Here is an 18,798-nt window from a genome sequence, read left to right as displayed (position 1 = left end):
TGTGGGGGGGGGGGGGGGGACTGGACAGATGGAGCCATGTGGGCATATTGCTGCCCAGCGGCAGATGGGTGCACAGCAGGGTTGGCAGGACCAGCGGTGGCCCTCTTCGACAGGTTACGTGCTCCTCATCCAGCGCCCTGGCCCCTGAAACCAGGCCTCTGACAAAACGACGGTCTCCCAGGCCACACAGAGAGACAAAACTGTCCACAGCACACACACACACAAACAAATCTCATCCACTACTAAAACGCATTGTGTTGGTATGACAATTTATGCAAGGTTGAATTAGCTACACTGCTAAAAATAAGGATGTTGTGCAAAATAGACAATCCTTTTGTAGGGCTATATATGTATACAGTTGAAGTCGGAAGTTTACATACACTTAGGTTGGAGTCAGACTCGTTTTTCAACCACTCCACAAATTTCTTCTTAACAAACTATAGTTTTGGCAAGTCGGTTAGGACATCTACTTTGTGCATGACACAAGTCATTTTTTCAACAATTGTTTACAGACAGGTTATTTCATTTATAATTCACTGTATTACAATTCCAATGAGTCAGAAGTTTACATACACTAAATTGACTATGCCTTTAAAGAGCTTGGAAAATTCCTGAAAATTATGTCATGGCTTTAGAAGCTTCTGATAGGCTAATTGACATCATTTGAGTCAATTGGAGGTGTACCTGTGGATGTATTTCAAGGCCTACCTTCAAGCTCAGTGCCTCTTTGCTTGACATCATGGGAAAATCACAAGAAATCATCCAAGACCTCAGAAAGAAATTGTAGACCTCCACAAGTCTGGTTCATCAATGGGAGCAATTTACAAATGCCTGAAGGTACCACGTTCATCTGTGCAAACAATAGTACGCAAGTATAAACACCATGGGACCACGCAGGCGTCATACTGCTCAGGAAGGAGATGCGTTCTGTCTCCTAGAGATTAATGTACTTTGGTGCGAAAAGTGCAAATCAATCCCAGAACAACAGCAAAGGACCTTGTGAAGATGCTGGAGGAAACAGGTAAAGTATCTATATCCAGAGTAAAACGATTCCTATATCGACATAACCTGAAAGGCTGCTCAGCAAGGAAGAAGCCACTGCTCCAAACCGCCGTGAAAAAAGCGAGACCACGGTTTGTAATTGCACATGGGGACAAAGATCATACTATTTGGAGAAATGTTCTATGGTCTGATGAAACAAAAATAAAACTGTTTGGCCATAGTGACCATCGTTATGTTCGGAAGGAAAAGGGGGAGGCTTGCAAGCCGAAGAACATCATCCCAACCGTGAAGCACGGGGGTGGCAGCATCATGTTATGGGGGTGCTTTGCTGCAGGAGGGACTGGTGCACTTCACAAAATAGATTGCATCATGAGAAAGGAAAATTATATGGATATATTGAAGCAACATCTCAAGACATCAGTTAAAGTTAAAGCTTGGTTGCAAATGGGTCTGCCAAATGGACAATGACCCCAAGCATACTTCCAAAGTTATGGCAAAATGGCTTAAGGACAGCGAAGTCAAGGTATTAGAGTGGCCATCACAAAGTCCTGACCTCAACCATATAGAATATTTGTGGGCAGAACTGAAAAAGCGTGTACGAGCAAGGAGGCCTACAAACCTGACTCAGTTACACCAGTTCTGTCAGGAGGAATTGGCAAGAATTCACCCAAATTATTGTGGGAAGATTGTGGAAGGCTACCCGAAACGTTTGACCCAAGCTAAACAATTTAAAAGCAATGCTACCAAATACTAATTGAGTGTACGTAAACTTCTGGACCACTGGGAATGTAATGAAAGAAATAACAGCTGAAATAAATCATTCTCTCTACTATTATTCTGACATTTCACATTCTTAAAATAAAGTGGTGATCCTAACTGGCCTGAAACAGGGAATATTTAATTGGATTAAATGCCAGGAATTGTGAAAAACTGAGTTTACATGTATTTGGCTAAGGTGTATGTAAACTTTCGACTTCAACTGTATGAAGTGGTACATGAAATAGTATTGCACACATTTCTGCTAACAATGTTTGTTTGATTCCTTCTGTTAAATGAGATACTATGAAGTCTTGAAAGATCGCAAATGATGCCAGTCAGACTGCATTAGAGACAGTGAGTTGATACATTATTAAGGACTCACTAAGGTATGGTGTCATCTGGTCCTTGTGAAGTCCCAGGAGGAGATAGTGCTGCTCTGCCCTTGAGCAAAGCACTTAACCTGCACAGCTTGTCCAGCTGCACAGACAGATCAGCTGTGCAGTCCACTCTGAATTAATGGAGGAATTACGGTTACAATTGACTGTAGTTATGTGATCTATTTCACTGCATTGAAGTCAATGAAGTCATTCTCGAATAAAAATAACCCGCATTACTGCCCATATTCAATATTTACAAAATGTTTTAACATCCCACCAATATTATGTATATTCTATGCCATAATGTGTCTTAGGGTGTACAGTACATATACACATTCCATTCTATACCATACATGCGAATATACAATTAAGTGACAAATGTTTAAACGCCACTGACATGGAACTAGTTGAAGTTCATATGTTGGAGTGAAAGGAGGGAATGATCTTCAGTATTATATGGCTAATGCCACAGTGTTTAGTGGCACGGCACAGCATGCAGACAATGTAGTATCACCAAGGTTGATTTTTAGGAGTCTTCGTCTCCAGTGTATGGGCTACGGGGATGTTTGAACTGCTCACTGCTCCTTCTTCCCTGCCACTGTGAAGGTCAAAGCAAGGACTTGTCTCTCCCCGAGGGGACTGCTGTCTCTCTCTCTGCTGTCTTGTTCCTCCAGAAGTCTACACTGCCACCTGGGAATAAGGACTAAGAATACACGCAAGCCCATAGAAGGACATCCAGGCTTTTACGAATTAGGGTCCAAGAAACGCTTTCAGGATGTCTAACGCTGGTCCAAGACAACAATGAGGGAAATAGCATTGAGGTTGCCATGGAGACTGGCTGCAAAGACAGCTCGGGCTGCTTTCATAGCACATGGCTGACTTGACTTAGTGCATAGCAACAGATTTTCCTCAGTGCAGACCATTCCCCATTGAGGTTTTGTTCATTTGAATGGCTAATAACATCAAAAGTAAATACATTGCTTTTCAATCACTTTATCTACAATCATCAATTATCTACACGCTTATCGACATTAGATAGCCATTTGTGCTGAATGCTTTTCCCTCAAGCACCAATAGGCACAGCCCCATTCATGGTGTTCAGTTCTTCAAGTAACATTCAACAGAAAAGAAGTAGACAAGAGGAGCCCATTCAAATCAACATGAAGCCCAGGAGAAGAAAAGACCCCCAAACATCATCAGCGACAGCTTCCCAAACCCTCGTCCACCTGATCAACGGTACAAGGTTAGTCTCCATTGACAGTACGTCTTATCATTCTGAGCACAATGTGTATTCAACACTTTTAAAGATGACGTACTTCTGTATTGTGTTTCTTCTAGATTGCAGAGGCGGCCTCAGCCTGTTCGGTTCGATGACATATTTCAACTCTTTGAATGGGAGGGCTGAGTGTGCGTCATGTTAAGGCATTAGTATGCAATGAAGTTGCTGGTGTGGTAGGACTTGTTTTGGAGGCGCTCTCCTGCAGCCAAAGCAATGTCAGGGAGGCACTTATTCATCCAAGGGCAAACAATGCCAGAACGCAATGCCAATTCTCATTACATTTAGCGACACAGACCAATTTCACTGTCATCCTTAAACCAATGGACCATTTCTCTCTGCATCGATCCATGCACTTTAATCCCTGTCAAATGCTGAGTGTTATGGGCTTGGAAAGAAAAGGACAGAGAGGAAAGCAGAGGGGGACTGCAGCTTTCCGAGACACCAATCTTAGCATGCCCAAAGTGGTGGAGCTCACGTATAATACATTGATGAGCCGAACCCCTCTCGCTCTTTCTCTCTCTCTCTCTCCATTGCCACAGAGCAGAGCACCATGGTCCTTGGCAGGTCTGCGTTGCCATGGAAACCCTCACATTGCAGCAAGCTGGCTAGAGAGCGCTGGTTGAAAAGGAGAGCACTACAGAGGGAGAGGGAGAGGGGGAGAGGGAGAGGGAATCGCTGCAGTGATGGGGAGGGAAGAGGGGGGAAGAGAAGGGGGGGGGGTACAGCCGGCGAGATTGGTTCTCCAATGCATTACCCCCACTAGTCTCTCCCCTCTCCCTCCCCACAAATCTTATCATTTGCATCGGTTGGGGCGCGCAAGGCCCAATCCTGCTCTGCAGTCTGGACACGTTGTATCTTAACTTCAGACTGCATTCAATTATTAATCTGCTTCACCAGACAGCAATTACTGTTCATGCTACCTGCAGCGCATATAGCAAAACCATCCCCATGAAACAATACATCAACACATAGAGATAGAGGGGAACATACTAAGAATTCTACTAGAATTCTGTTTCACGTCCAGGTGCTTCACTTGAGGGCCTCATTGTCCCAGCTGTGACTTGACCTGGTGACCCTATGGCCAATCCACTGAACACTAATGACCGTGTGCACAATGTGGAGGAAGACACAAGCACCAGAATGGTTTGTTGCTGGAGGTCAACGACTGCTCTCCTCAAGTGGATCAAATGGAAACGGACAAATAACCAGTCATGGTTAAATCTGTTAGCCCGTGAGACAGCAAAGGTGGGCAGTGGCGGTGTAAGAGACATCCACAGAACAGGAGTCAATGTTCTGCTGTTGACCTGTTGTGTAACCCACTAGCTAGGAGCCAAGTTATCTGCAGCACCATACATGAAGCAGATCCCTAACACACACACACAGACACACATTGCACGTGTCTGTGAGACGTGCAATGTGTGAATACATAGAAATATCGCAAAAGATCCAACATCAAAGTTCTATTCTCTCCATACCAGAGCTACAAAATTGCAGCTGTTGTCTTCGAGATACTCTCTGAGCAGCAAGAATGAAAAATAAATTCTGATTAGAATTTCCATGCAAGTTTTTTAGTTATTCAGGAACAAAATTGTTTTTAAAAAATTAAAAAGATAACCTTTTATACCATTTAAAAAATGTGTCTTATGTTTTATGGATATTCAACAATATTTTGTTCACAACGCGTAATTTACTCAACATCAAACCAACCAAATGCAACCTTTAAAAATACAATAATGTGTCTGAAAAGAGAGGGAAAAGCGGCTCTGCCACAGCCTTGCAGTGAGTAAGTGAAGCATACATGGAGTGTAGTGGGAGGAAAGTACAGACATTGAGTCGGATAGCACCAGAGGTGTCTCTGAACTCATTAGAAAACAGGACCACACTCCAGTGCAGAGTGAGAGCAGGCAGAGAGGCAAGCCACCGAATCTGTGTCCGGTAACCAGGGAAGAACCACTGTACCACAGCGCTATCTGCTGGTGGAGCCATAGTACTGCAGGCCTGCAGCAGAATCAATAGTTAATGGTAGCATTGAGGATAAATTAACTACACTGAACAAAGATATAAACGCAACATTCAACAATTTCAAAGATTTGACTGAGTTACAGTTCATATAAGGAAATCAGTGAATTTAAATAAATTCCTTAGGCCCTAATCTATGTATTTCATATGACTGGGAATACAGATATGCATCTGTTGGTAACAGATAACTTAAAACAAAAGGTAGGGGCGTGGATCAGAAAACCAGTCAGTATCTGGTGTGACCAACATTTGCCTCATGCAGAGCGACACATCTTCTTTGCATAGAGTTGATCAGGCTGTTAATTGTGGCCTGTGGAATGTTGTCCCACTCCTATTCAATGGCTGTGCGAAGTAGCTGGATATTGGCGTGAACTGGAACACGCTGTTGTACATGTTGATCCAGAGCATCCCAAACATGCTTAATGGGTGACATGCCTGGTGAGTATATAGGCCAAGGAAGAACTGGGACATTTTCAGCTTCCAGGAATTGTGTACATACCCTTGAAACATGGGGCCATGCAACATCATGCTGAAACATGAGGTGATGGCGGCGGATGAATGCCACGACAATGGGCCTCAGGATCTAGTCACGGTATCTCTGTGCATTCATATTGCCATTGATAAAAGGCAACTGTGTTCATCTTCCTTAATTTACACCTTCCCATACCATAACCCACCGCCACTATGGGGCATTCTGTTCACAAACGTTGACATCAGCAAACCGCTTGCCCACATAACGCCATACAAGCCATCTGCCCAGTACAGTCGAAACAGTGAATCATCCGTGAAGGGCACACTTCTCCAGCTGCCATTGAAAGTGAGCATTTGCCCATTGAAGTCGGTTATAACTCCTAACTACAGATGTCAAGACCCTAGTGAGGACGACGAGCAAGCAGATGAACTTCCCTGAGACGGTTTATGACAGTTTGTGCAGAAATTCTTCGGTTGTGCAAACCCAGTTTCATCAGCTGTCCAGGTGGCTTGTCTTAGATGATCCCGCATGTGAAGAAGCCAGATGTGGAGGTCCTGGGCTGGCGTGGTAACACATGGTGAGGCCGTTTGGACGTACTGCCAAATTCTCTAAAACAATGAAGGCAGGTTATGGTAGAGAAATTAACATTCAATTTCTGCAGTTATGTCAATTGCACACTCCCTCAATACTTGCATTGTGTTGTGTGACAAAACAGCACATTTTAGAGTGGCTTTTTATTGTCCCCAGCACAAGGTGCACCCATGTAATGATCATGCTGTTTAATAAACTTCTTGATATGCCATACCGGTCAGGTGGATGGATTATATGGACAAAGGTGAAACGCTCACTAACAGGGATGTAAACAAAGTTGTGCAGAGAATGAGAGAAATACGCTTTTTTTGAGTATGGAAAATTTCAGGATATTTTATTTCAGCTCATAAAACCAACACTTTACATGTTGCGTTTATATTTTGTTTCATGTGAAGAGGCACAAGTCTGTACACTCCAGTATGTGTTATCGTCTCGGCTTTATTAGATGATCAAATTCCCCCCCCAAAATCCAAATGACAGTACAGTAGCATAATAATTATTTGTTGAACTGCTTAATTGAATGATACTATTATTATTATTATAACTTCACAAAGCCAGATTACCACAAAAAAACAACAGACTAGTCATCATCATGCCTGTTTTTCTTCACCTTTTTCTTCCTTTTTCCAGAATCTTCAACTTCACCATAGGAACTGTCCATTGGTTCAACTTTAACTTCCACCTCTTTTTTAATTACATTAAAAGATGAATATACAGTGTCCTCCACCTCTCCCCTGTTCTTATCCTTCTTTTTCTTCTTCTTCTTCCTCTTCTCTTCTGAGAGCTCAGCTTCCTGCCCAGGAAGTGTATATGGCTCCTCTGGGCTGTGAGTCATCTCTAGCAGCTCCTGCTTCACCCTGATCCCCTCCTCCATCTCCTCTGTCTTTATAAGTTTGTCTTTCTTCTTTTTCTTCTTGCTCTTCCTCTCCTCCCCCGGGTCCAGTGCGACCCTGAGAGGCGTCTCTGGTGTAGACGGCAGCGGAGTATCCGGTGTATCCTCCATCAGTCTGGAGAGGGTGGGGGTCCTGCTTCCGAAAGGCTGGAAGCGCTGGCGGAGCCCCGGGGGCACAGTGGGGGCTGGGGTGGCTGGGATGGCAATGGGGGTCTGGTTGGTGCTGCAGTCACCGTAGCTCTCACAGATGTTGAGGAGCCCGCTGAAGGCCGGGGCACAGACCACCAAGTCGAGCGTCTGGGGGTGACTGGTGAGGAGATGAAGGTCCGCAGCACCAGAGGGCCCACCCAGCACGCTGTAGATCTGCCTGATGTTCCCACCACTACACGACTGCTGGGCAGGGGCCTGCATGGTCTGCAGCCCAGACAGAGGCATCTTCAGACTGCTGAAACTGTGGGGGAGAGAGATTGCAGTATGTTAAGAGGTTACGCACATCAGATATAGACCATGTGGGTGTAAATCAATGGAAGTGGATGGTGTCTCACTTCTAATAAATGGCCGAGAAATTCTGAGGACTTTGTTAGATATCTCTGTCTGTTATTAGAAGTGAATCATTACACTTCTATGATAATTCATATAAATGGAAAGAAGGATAGCCTACCTGGCCGGGTTGAAACTGCTGGGAGCTTTGATGAGCCATAATTCTGTGTTGTCCTCACAAACCCTTTCGATGAGGGTACTGGCACAGGGTTTGTGGGCAAATGCCACAAAATCAGCTGGACACTGATACCTTGAAGCTGAAGGGATAAACATAGTTATTGTTATTAGCTAGATAGCTAGCTAGCTAGCTAGCGAAGTGAACGTAATCTGTGTGTTTGTTTTGGAATTCGCCATATAATACACAATGCTGTCTGCCCATTGCAGCATCCCTAATTTTGATTCCTAACAGGATTTACTAGATACCTGGCAGACAGCTTTGATGGACTTGGTTGTAGTGGCTAACATTAGCTAGATAGCTAACTAACGTTATTTAAGAAATAAAAAACTTACCCTGCTTTCTCCGTTTTTGCGGAACCTCCTCGGTGTCACTTGCCTCATCACTTGACGAAGATACATCGTTTGACATGACCTCTGTGTACTGCTAAATTGTGAAATGTAACTTAGTCCAACTAAATGCGCATGGGTGCAAGAACATGTGTTGTTAAAAAAAGTCACCTTTGACCTGGATACACTAGCTAGCTCGATTCGCGAGGATCTGGGCTGCGTGAGTTGCGCATGTCGGTTCCTTTGTAAATATATATTATTTTACATACAGTGTTTATTAATATCCATATGATAACTTTTCGTAAACATTGGTCTGTGTGCAGTCTATATTCGCATTTTAGACGCAACTGATGCTATTCACGAGGCACGTACTCACGAAGGCCCTCGCAGAACGAAAACAATAAATCCCAGAATGCATCATTATCACGGAGTTGTGTAAGTTCCAGCAAAGACAGTCTTCTAGTAGAAACACTTCATGGGCGCAGGCGACCGAAAGGGGGTAAACACTATTTTTTGTGTGTTTATTACAAAGAAGTGTATCATATATATTTTTTGAGGTATTTGAGAAGTAACAGACGCGGTGATTGTTCCTGAACTATTGAAAGCTAAATCTGTTTAACCAGGACCTCAGAAAGCCAGAAAGATAAGAGGGCCTATCAAATATGTCCTCCTCCCAGTCGTATTCAAGGCGGCAGTGGTGCTGTTACCTTTGCGATTTGCCTAAAATGCCATGGGCTATGATCTGGGACTTTAGCGAGACTGTCTGCCGAGGCTGTGTGAATTATGAAGGGGCAGACCGTATTGAATTCCTCATAGAGACGGCCAGGCATTTGAAAATAACTCATGGTATGCAGGGTGACAGGTCCCCGGGTCCACAGCCCACCAAACATGGCCCAGGTGGAAGAGATGGACCTATGGAGGGTGGTAGGCCACCTCCTGAACGCTTTGAAAGGGGTAGAGGGGACTACGGAGCCCCAGCACGGCTCCCCAACGGTCTGCACAGAATCGATGACGGGGGCCCACAACAAGATGTCGGTGGACAGAGCCCTAACAACGCCAGACGACCCATGGTGTGTACCGTTCCACCCAATTTGATGACACAAGGCCTTGTGGGTGCTCCGCACGGGTTGCTAGCAGCTGTGCCCGGTTTAAATACCAGAGTCGGGGGAACCCCCCTCACCCTCTCTGCCCCCATGCTGAACGAGATCACCAAGAGGCAGCTGAGCATGGGCATGGGTGTGGCCTCCTTCCTGAGCCCTGAGTTTGAGAAGGAGCTGAGGGAGAAGCAGAGGAACGCAGAGGCTCTGGCCGAGCTGTCGGAGAGTGTACGGAACCGAGCAGACGACTGGGCCGGCCGACCCAAGGCTGTACGAGGGGCCCTGCTCACCCTCTCCGGCTGCACCCCCTTCAATGTGCGCTTCAAGAAAGACCACAGCCTGGTGGGGCGGATCTTTGCCTTCGATGCCAAGCTGACGCTGGACTTTGAGCTGAAAATCTTTGCAGAGTACCCGTGCGGCTCGGGGTATATGTTCTCCAGCTTGGCGGCGCTGGTCAAGCAGATGTTCCACGACAGCCAGAAAGACTCTGGGAACAAGGTGATCAACTTGGGCCTGAAGTATGTGGAGTACGAGAAAAGGCATGGCGCGGGGGACTGGCGACTGCTCTCTGAGCTACTGAGTGATTCGGTACGGGCCTTTAAGGACACCCCCGGCCCTGACGTTCTCCCCCAGCCCTACCTGGACACCAGCTGCTCCATGCTGCCCACAGCGCTGTGTCACATGGCCCGCTCGGCACCACCAGCCCGCCTGCGCCGGAGGAAGGCTTCCCCAGAGCTCCAGGGTGGAGAGGTAGTGACCACAGAGGAGCAGCTCCGGCAGCACTGGCCCATGGGGATGTACCCGGGCATGGCTATCCACCTAGCTGCCTCCTCCCTACCCAGCACTAGCCAGCCACCTCCTCACCAGGAGGGCTCGGCCTCCCACTCCCACAGCAGCGACCCCTCCCCCATCACAGCACTGATGAGCGTGGCTGACAACGCGGGTGCAGCCGCTGGCCAGTCACCCAGAGAAGCCCCTAGCAGCAGCAGTAGTGGTGGTGGAGGCCTGGGCCACTCCTCCTTGACAGTGAGACAAAGCAGCAGCAGCCCCATGGCAGCCTGCCCTGCAGGGCAGCAGCGCCACCTGGCCTCCAGGAACGGGGAACCCCAGGGAGCTAGCAACTCTACAGGGGGCACCACGGCAGCTCTCCCCCTGGCTGGGGCCTCGGACCAGGGAGCAGGGGACCCCTCCGGCTCCTCTGGTCCCCCTCTCTGCTGCACCATCTGCCACGAGCGCTTGGAGGATACTCACTTTGTCCAGTGCCCGTCTGTGGCGGCCCATAAATTCTGCTTCCCTTGCACCAGAGACTTTATCCGGAGCCAGGGGGCCGGCAGCGAGATGTTTTGCCCCAGTGGAGAGAGGTGTCCCCTGGTAGGCTCCAACGTGCCCTGGGCCTTCATGCAGGGAGAGGTCACTACCATCCTGGCTGGAGACGTCAAGGTGAAGAAGGAGCGCGACCCCTAAATCCTCTGGGACACCTGACTGTAAGATGCAATTTCACTACATCTTGATTTCCTTTGAATTTGTTGTCTTGGAATCAGTCTTTAGGTCAAAGTATTCTCTATGTAGCTAGGCCATAGGCTAATTTGGTGTTTGTGACATGCTTTATGATAAAGTATAATATATGATATGTAGTATAATTGTCACCGAATATGGTTAATCTGTTTGTTTTTGTGATGTCTGTCTGGACAGAAGGCTGTTGACGCCTGAGTGGAGCAGCAGCCTGGTGCCTGCAGATAACGACAATCTCAACAGGTTCTCGTCACTTCACAGCCAATCACTACGACAATCCACCAGGTCTCCCCACCCCACAGCCAATCACCACGGCAATCCACCAGGTTTCCCCACCCCACAGCCAATCACCACGGCAATCCACCAGGTTTTCCCCACCTCACAGCCAATCACCACGGCAATCCACCAGGTTTTCCCCACCTCACAGCCAATCACCACGGCAATCCACCAGGTTTTCCCCACCTCACAGCCAATCACCACGGCAATCAACCAGGTTTTCCCCACTTCACAGCCAATCACCACGGCAATCAACCAGGTTTTCCCCACTTCACAGCTAACCAACATGACAATCCACCAGGTTCTCCACACCTCGCAGCCAATCATCATACACCTCTACCTCCATGGGGCAGGCATTACACTACCACACCACTGTCTGGTTTGATAGAGGGTGACCATACCCCCAGCCCTTGGTCACCTATAATACCTAATTCACCCCTTTGTCCCTCAAACATCAACTTATTAGTATTATTCACTGACTTTATAAACCAGTGGACCATGGTTGGGAAGTATGCACTTCATCTAGGGCTTCCGAGTGGCGCAGCGGTCTAAGGCACTGCATCTCAGTGCTAGAGTCGTCACTACAAACCCTGGTTCGATTCCAGGCTGTATCACAACCGGCCGATTGGGAGTCCCATAGTGAGGCGCACAATTGGCCCAGCGTCGTTCGGGTTTGGCCAGGGTAGGCCGTCATTGTAAAATAAGAATTTGTTCTTAACTGACTTGCCTACTAGTTAAATAAAATCTGTCCTGTTTATAGTTGATTTTAGGTCTGTTTTCTGTTTCGTGGAACATCTTTCTAATATATATCTGAGTGGCATTGAGAAAGACTGATGACTTCCCTAAACGTTCCAGCAACGTATAGACTTGGACTGTTCCTCTTGTGACTGTTTTTTGGGAGTTTGTTTTGAGTCACATTTGCCCTTTACGTAAAACTGACTTTTTACTGTCACGGAGCTAATTGTTTGCTCTTTGCTGAAACCTCAAACCAGCAGTTAATGTATGTCGCCATCGATTTATAAGACAGAAACAGGGACTTTCAGTGCTACGCGATACAATAAGATGGCTTTCACAGTGCCCAACAAAGATGCTTTATCCAGCATGTAAGAAGTGGGATGGATACCTCTCTATTTTATACTGAATGTAAGACAATCTCTCTCGATGGTGATAGATGTGCAATCTATAGTTTTGATACAATACTGCTTGTGTAGCCTATACACGTGCGTAGAAACCAAAGATACTGTAGATTTACAGTGCCTATAGAAATTCTACACCCCTTTGAACTTTCTTCACATTTTGTTGTGTTACAAAGTACGATTGAAATAGATTTCATTGTAAAAATGGATCAACATACTCCGTAATGTCAAAGGGAAAAGAACATTTTGAAAATGTTTTACAAATGAAATAACAAAAATATAGTTGTTGCATAATTATTCACCTCCTTTATTTAGGCGAGTCTAAATTAGTTCAGAAGCTTGACATAAGGCAAAGACTGGGGAGGTTTTCAGGATGAAAAGAAACGGGATTGAGCTAAGCACAGGCAAAATCTTGAGGATAACCTGCTTCAGTCTGCTTGTACACCAGAGACTGGGAGAGAAATTCACCTTTCAGAAGGACAATAACCTACAGCACAAAGTCAAATCTAAACTGGAGTTGTTAACCAAGAAGACAGTGAAAGTTCCTGAGTGGCCAATTTGCAGTTTTGACTTAAATCTGCTTGAAAATCTATGGCAAGACTTGAAAATGGCTGTCTAGCCATGATCCCAAACTCCTTGGCAGAGCTTGAAGAATTTTGAAAAGAATAATGGGCAAATATTCCACAATACATGTGTGCAAAGCTCTTTTGAAACTTACTCAAGAGACTCATAATCGCTGCCAAAGGTGATTCTAACATGTATTGACTCAGGGGGGTGAATACTTAACCAATCAATGTATATTAGTGTTTGATTTTTAATTCGTCTTAAAAATAATAATAATAATAATGTACTTTGACATTATATTACAGTATTTTGTGTAGATTGTTGGGGAAAAAAAGTTAATCAAACTTTGTAATGTAACAAAATGTGGGAAAAAAAGTTCAAGGGGTTGTAGACTTTCTGTAATCTTACTATTTTTGTGTTAAATGACTTTATTATTTCAATATGTGCCAGGGAAATAGTGGGTGAAATGGTTCTTGTTAGGATAGTTATAGGTTCTCTGTTAACTGAAGTTGTAGAGATTAAACTAATATTGTGTACTTTATGATGTTTAATTTAAAGGAATTTACTCTATGTAAAGTCAAAGGTTTTTTCTATATTGACTGAGATTCAAGTTTTTCACGTGATCCTCTTGATTATTTTTAAAAAAGTTCTATAAAATCCCTGTTTTATGCTCTGTTTTACCAATGAACTTAACTCTTTGAATTGTTTAAAAGATAATATATACATGTATATCAAAATACTTCTCTGTCAGGTTTTCCTTAACCTTTTATGTTCGTCACCAAAATTAATATATTAATTGAATTATCAATTTGCAAAACTGGTGCCAATCAATCAATACCTTACCATGTGCATGTGTAAATATGAAATTGAATGAGGACAAGACATCAAGCCATTGCTGATCACGTTGGCATGAATGTATACTGTACACTAGTAGCTGTATCTGAAAGTGTATGTAGTAGTAAAATTAGGCCTCTTAGTTATCTAAAATACGGTAAGTCAAATGTAGCCCTCACAACAAAAATGAATTTCCTACAAAAGCACTGATATGTTCAACCAACTTTCCTCAAGTGATTGGGAGTCCCATAGGGCAGCGCACAATTGGCCCAGTGTTGGCCCGAGGTAGGCCGTCATTGTAAATAAGAATTTGTTCATAACTGACTTGCCTAGCTAAATAAAAAAAATACATTTTAAAAAGGTGCATTTAATGGCATCCTCTGTCTGAAAGCACTTGTTAAAATAAAAATTTTAAAAAATCATACAAAATAGGAGTATTTTGTATTTGGCCCCTAAATTAGTAAAGATTGTCTTGGATTGATTGTCTTGCCTTTCTATTATTATGGTCCTGTCTGCCATGGACTCCTGTTGAGTTACTTATCTCAACACAGTTCAAGGTTAAAGCTTGTATATTCCAACTCTATTTCTACTTGACACTAGCCTATTTTTGCCCTTATTTTTTTTTGTTATTTAAAAATAAAAATAAAACATTTTCCTTTAATCGAAACCTACCCTGGGCGGCAGGTAGCCTGGTGGTTAGAGCGTTGGGCCAGTAACTGCAGGTTGCTAGATCGAATCCCTGAACTGACAAGGTAAAAAATCTGTCGTTCTGCCCCTGAACGAGGCAGTTAACGCACTGTTCCTAGGCTGTCATTGTAAATGAGAATTTGTTCTTAACTGACTTGTCTAGTTAAATTAAATAAAACCCTGAATGTCAGCTATAGGACTGGGTGTCCCTTTTTAATTGTTCATGCAACTTTCAGTTTCATTTCATATACAGTACTAGTCAAAAGTTTGGACAGACCTGCTCATTCATGGTTTTTCCTTTATTTGACTATTTTCTACATTGTAGACTAATAGTGAAGACATCAAAACTGAAATAACACATGGAATCATGTAGTAACCAAAAAAGTGTTAAACAAATCAAAATATATTTCAGATTCTTCAAAGTAGTCACCCTTTTCCTTGACAGCTTTGCACACTTGGCATTCTTTCATTCAGCTTCATGGGGTAATCTCTTGGAATGAATTTCAATGAACAGGTGTGCCTTGTTAAAAGTTCATTTGTGGAATTTCTTTACTTCTTAATGTGTTTGAGCCTATCAGTTGTGTTGTGAGGATACGTTCATTAGAGTTACCATCCTCTCAACATCAACTGTTCAGAGGAGACTGGGTGAATCAGGCCTTCATGGGCAAATTGCTGCTCAAGGACACCAATAAGAAGAGACTTGCTAGGGCCAAGAAACACGAGCAATGGACATTGGACTAGTGTAAATCTGTCCTTTGGTCTAAATTTGCCATTTTTGGTTCCAACCGCCATGTCTTTGTGAGACGCAGAGTAGTTGAACAGATGATCTCCGCATGTGTGGTTCCCACTGTGAAGCATGGAGGAGGAGATGAGATGGTGTGGGGGTGCTTTGCTGGTGACACTGTCTGATTTATTTAGAATTCTAGGCACACGTAGCTAGCATGGCTACCAGAGCATTCTGCAGTGATATGCCATCCCATCTGGTTTGCGCTTAGTGGGACTATCATTTGTTTTCAACAGGACAATGACCCAAAACACACCTCCAGGCTGTGTAAGGGCTATTTGACCAAGAAGGAGAGTGATGGAGGGCTGCATTACATTTTTACATTTACATTTAAGTCATTTAGCAAGACGCTCTTATCCAGAGCGACTTACAAATTGGTGCATTCACCTTATGACATCCAGTGGAACAGTCACTTTACAATAGTGCATCTAAATCTTAAAGGGGGGTGAGAGGGAATACTTATCCTATCCTAGGTATTCCTTAAAGAGGTGGGGTTTCAGGTGTCTCCGGAAGGTGGTGATTGACTCCGCTGTCCTGGCGTCGTGAGGGAGTTTGTTCCACCATTGGGGGGCCAGAGCAGCGAACAGTTTTGACTGGGCTGAGCGGGAGCTGTACTTCCTCAGTGGTAGGGAGGCGAGCAGGCCAGAGGTGGATGAACGCAGTGCCCTTGTTTGGGTGTAGGGCCTGTGTAGGGCCTGCATCAGATTACCTGGTTTCCACAATCACCTGACCTCAACCCAATTGAGATGGTTTGGTATGAGTTGGACTGCAGCGTGAAGGAAAAGCGGCTAACAAGTGCTCAGCATATGTGGGAACTCCAAGACTGTTGGAAAAGCATTCCAGGTGACTACCTCATACAGCTGGTTGAGAGGATGCCAAGAGTATGCAAAGCTGTCAAAGCAAAGGGTAGCTATTTTGAAAAATCTCAATTTTTTTAAATGTATTTGTTTAACACTTTTTTTGGGTTACTACATGATTCCATGTGTTCATAGTTTTGATGTCTTCACTATTATTCTACAATTTAGAAAATAGTAAAAATAAAGAAAACCTTGAATAAGTAGGTGTTCTAAAACTTTTGACTGGTACTGTATATATTGTTTTTATTCATTGGGTGTAAATGTCACTTTTGATTTGTTATTTTTCATGAAGCCTCTACGTAAATGACGACAAGTTTGAAGCATAAATAAATAAATACAATTAAAATATAAATACTGACACGGTTTTACACTGTATTGCAAAGATACGCTCGATGTTCATTGTCTTGCTATGTCCAGTAGATGGCGGACTTTAACCTGTGCAGATCTTGACTTTAAAAATGTGTTGTGAACTACTGCCCACTTTACTTGTAGTCTGCCAGGAGGGCACTTCATTTTCCAATGTATCAATTAGATGGCGTCGTATTTGACATCAGCCATAATTTCACTTAGATAATAGGTTCTGTTATGTAATGATGGGAACCTTTGTTTCTCTATGTATTTTACTGTCGGCCTACACTTCTTAAAACCCACCCACATAAAGGTTAGCCTAATTGAAAAACGCCGCCTACCAAGATATTGTAGAGAGCGAATCTCAAGTCATAACTTCCCCCCACTAGAAAGCATATTGAAATCTCTGTCTTCCTCTATTAATGTCACCTCATTAAAGCTATTGTTAGCTAATTATTGAGGTGTTAATGAACGATCTACTGTCACATTGGCATTAGAAGCGGCCGACCTGCAGGAGGATGCAGGGATGTGTGTTAGGGGAATAGACCGTGTAAAGTCAAATGATTTAATGAGGAAGTAGTTCTGTCTACTCATTACTCAAATGCAGTACAGCCCGCACAGCATCTTCCTCCAAAGCTCTCCATAATGTAGTAGAATCATTGGACGGGTTATCTATATCTATCGAAATAGCTGGCCTTCGATTCAAAACAATATAGCCTTGCTTTTTATTTGGCCTTGGGAAACAATTCAATCAAATGTTGGCCCATGCCTAAATATACTTGTTCAAAGCAGTGCTCAAACTTGTTTCTTATAGCCGACTTTAATCATGTACTTGGTCAGGAAATAATTGTTCTGTATAGCTTAATTACTATCATTACAGACCGCCATGTGACATCGGCTGATGTAAAAAGGGCTTTATAAATACGTTTGATTGATCTCATTGAATGTGTTAATCGACCTGACAACATTTTGCAAACGGGCGCAAATCGTTGGAAGTGTTAAGACCAATAGGCCTAATAGAGATCATGCATTCCTTAGTCCTCATGATCTTAATGTTGAATCAAAAATATGTATTAATGAACGAATTCGCGTGTATTAAAACTATTGATTAATTATGTTGTTTTTCATACATTCAATTATTTTTTTTAAACCAAACTGTCCCGGAGTAAGCTATTTCTGCCTATTGCGCTAAACACGACGTTTCCTTCCTGCGTGTTTCCTTAGCCCTTTTCTCAGCTAATCCTGTCGACCACCTATGCGCATCAATTACAGCTCCATTCATTGGCAATTAGGAAATGCATTGACATTCAGATTTGACTGTCTGCGCCTGACAACGAGATGTGTATTCTGAATCAGGCCAAGGGTAGGCCTACACACATTGGATTAGGGCTACATTATCTATTGTTTTTCGTTATTTTGGTTTGCCAATATTTTCATGACTTAATATTACCTTCAAATGTAACCCTCTTATTGCAGACAACAGACTGTATTGCACATGAATAATTCAATGTTTCGTTCATTGTAATGTTCAATTGGACTTAAACTGGGCAGGCCTACAACGAGTAAGAGCATAGGCTACGGGAGTTGGGGACCAAAGTGCTTCTGAGAAGTCAATTTCCCCAGCAACTAATCATTCTCCATATATCCGATAGAGCTCCAGAGAAATGTTAGTCGGGGGTATTAAACAGCTCTCCCACTGGTCATTCACCTCGGGCTCCCCTAATCAGACCTCCCACTGATGAATTTAACCCGTGAGAAGGTTATACCCTCTTGACTACATCAAGACCTCATCCAGGCCTGGAATAATCCTTTGAGTTGTCGTCTTCATTTCAGATCTTGACCTATTGAGCTGATCTTTTCAATAGTCAAGTGTATTAAAATGAGAGACAAATAAAATAATTTCATTTCCATTGAGCTACAGATTGACTTCAATTGGCGACTCAGAAGACGACTCAGCTTGAAGCAATACTTTATAAATTCATATTCTAATAATTGAAAGCCATACATTTAGTTTTGGATTTTATAATTGTGGTGTAAAATAAATTATGAAAATAGCCTATAATCAGACACATCCAGTGAGGTTTAAGCAGCAGTTTGTCGTCAAGAAGTGGAGGATGCATGCTGCAATTGAGATGGATGTGTCTGTCCCGGGCCAATATACACCCTCACCAGGGGGCAAGAGAGGTCTTTTTACGATATTCAAATAGCCTTGGACGATATTCAAATGCCCTTATGGGGCGGGACCTTACCTGCGTTTTTAAGAAGGCA

General features: G+C 43.8%; 2 protein-coding genes across 3 annotated transcripts; one reads left to right on the top strand and one right to left on the bottom strand.

Moving 5' to 3' along the window:
- Positions 1 to 6,802: 6,802 nt before the first annotated feature.
- LOC124005342 (DNA-directed RNA polymerase I subunit RPA34-like) lies at positions 6,803 to 8,835 on the bottom strand. The gene is made up of 3 exons (XM_046314489.1): positions 8,442 to 8,835; positions 8,053 to 8,188; positions 6,803 to 7,842 (listed from the first exon to the last, which is right to left on the bottom strand). The coding sequence occupies exons 1-3, from the start codon at positions 8,515 to 8,517 to the stop codon at positions 7,080 to 7,082; spliced, it is 975 nt and encodes a 324-aa protein (XP_046170445.1). The 5' UTR covers positions 8,518 to 8,835; the 3' UTR covers positions 6,803 to 7,079.
- On the top strand, positions 8,647 to 14,263 carry LOC124005340 (interferon regulatory factor 2-binding protein 1-like). 2 transcript variants are annotated; one of them, XM_046314488.1, is made up of 2 exons: positions 8,647 to 11,016; positions 11,228 to 14,263. In XM_046314488.1, the coding sequence occupies exon 1, from the start codon at positions 9,098 to 9,100 to the stop codon at positions 10,994 to 10,996; it is 1,899 nt and encodes a 632-aa protein (XP_046170444.1). In that variant the 5' UTR covers positions 8,647 to 9,097; the 3' UTR covers positions 10,997 to 11,016; positions 11,228 to 14,263. The 2 variants fall into 2 exon arrangements, with proteins under 2 accessions (XP_046170444.1, XP_046170443.1); XM_046314487.1 differs by having other exon boundaries at positions 8,648 to 11,016; positions 11,225 to 14,263.
- The last annotated feature ends 4,535 nt before the right edge of the window (positions 14,264 to 18,798 follow it).

This window comes from Oncorhynchus gorbuscha, linkage group LG19 (assembly GCF_021184085.1).
Source record: "Oncorhynchus gorbuscha isolate QuinsamMale2020 ecotype Even-year linkage group LG19, OgorEven_v1.0, whole genome shotgun sequence".
NCBI classification, from domain to species: domain Eukaryota; kingdom Metazoa; phylum Chordata; class Actinopteri; order Salmoniformes; family Salmonidae; genus Oncorhynchus; species Oncorhynchus gorbuscha.
Note: the sequence above shows the minus strand (reverse complement) of the source record. Positions and strands in the feature narration are given on the sequence as shown.

Excerpts from the sequence above, each read along its gene's own strand:
- LOC124005342 (XM_046314489.1), bottom strand. The coding sequence starts at position 8,517 with ATGTCAAACGATGTATCTTCGTCAAGTGATGAGGCAAGTGACACCGAG. Across the intron at positions 8,189-8,441 it reads GCAAAAACGGAGAAAGCAGG|CTTCAAGGTATCAGTGTCCA; the intron begins GTAAGTTTTTTA and ends TTATCCCTTCAG. Across the intron at positions 7,843-8,052 it reads AGCAGTTTCAACCCGGCCAG|TTTCAGCAGTCTGAAGATGC; the intron begins GTAGGCTATCCT and ends TCTCCCCCACAG.
- LOC124005340 (XM_046314488.1), top strand. The coding sequence starts at position 9,098 with ATGTCCTCCTCCCAGTCGTATTCAAGGCGGCAGTGGTGCTGTTACCTT.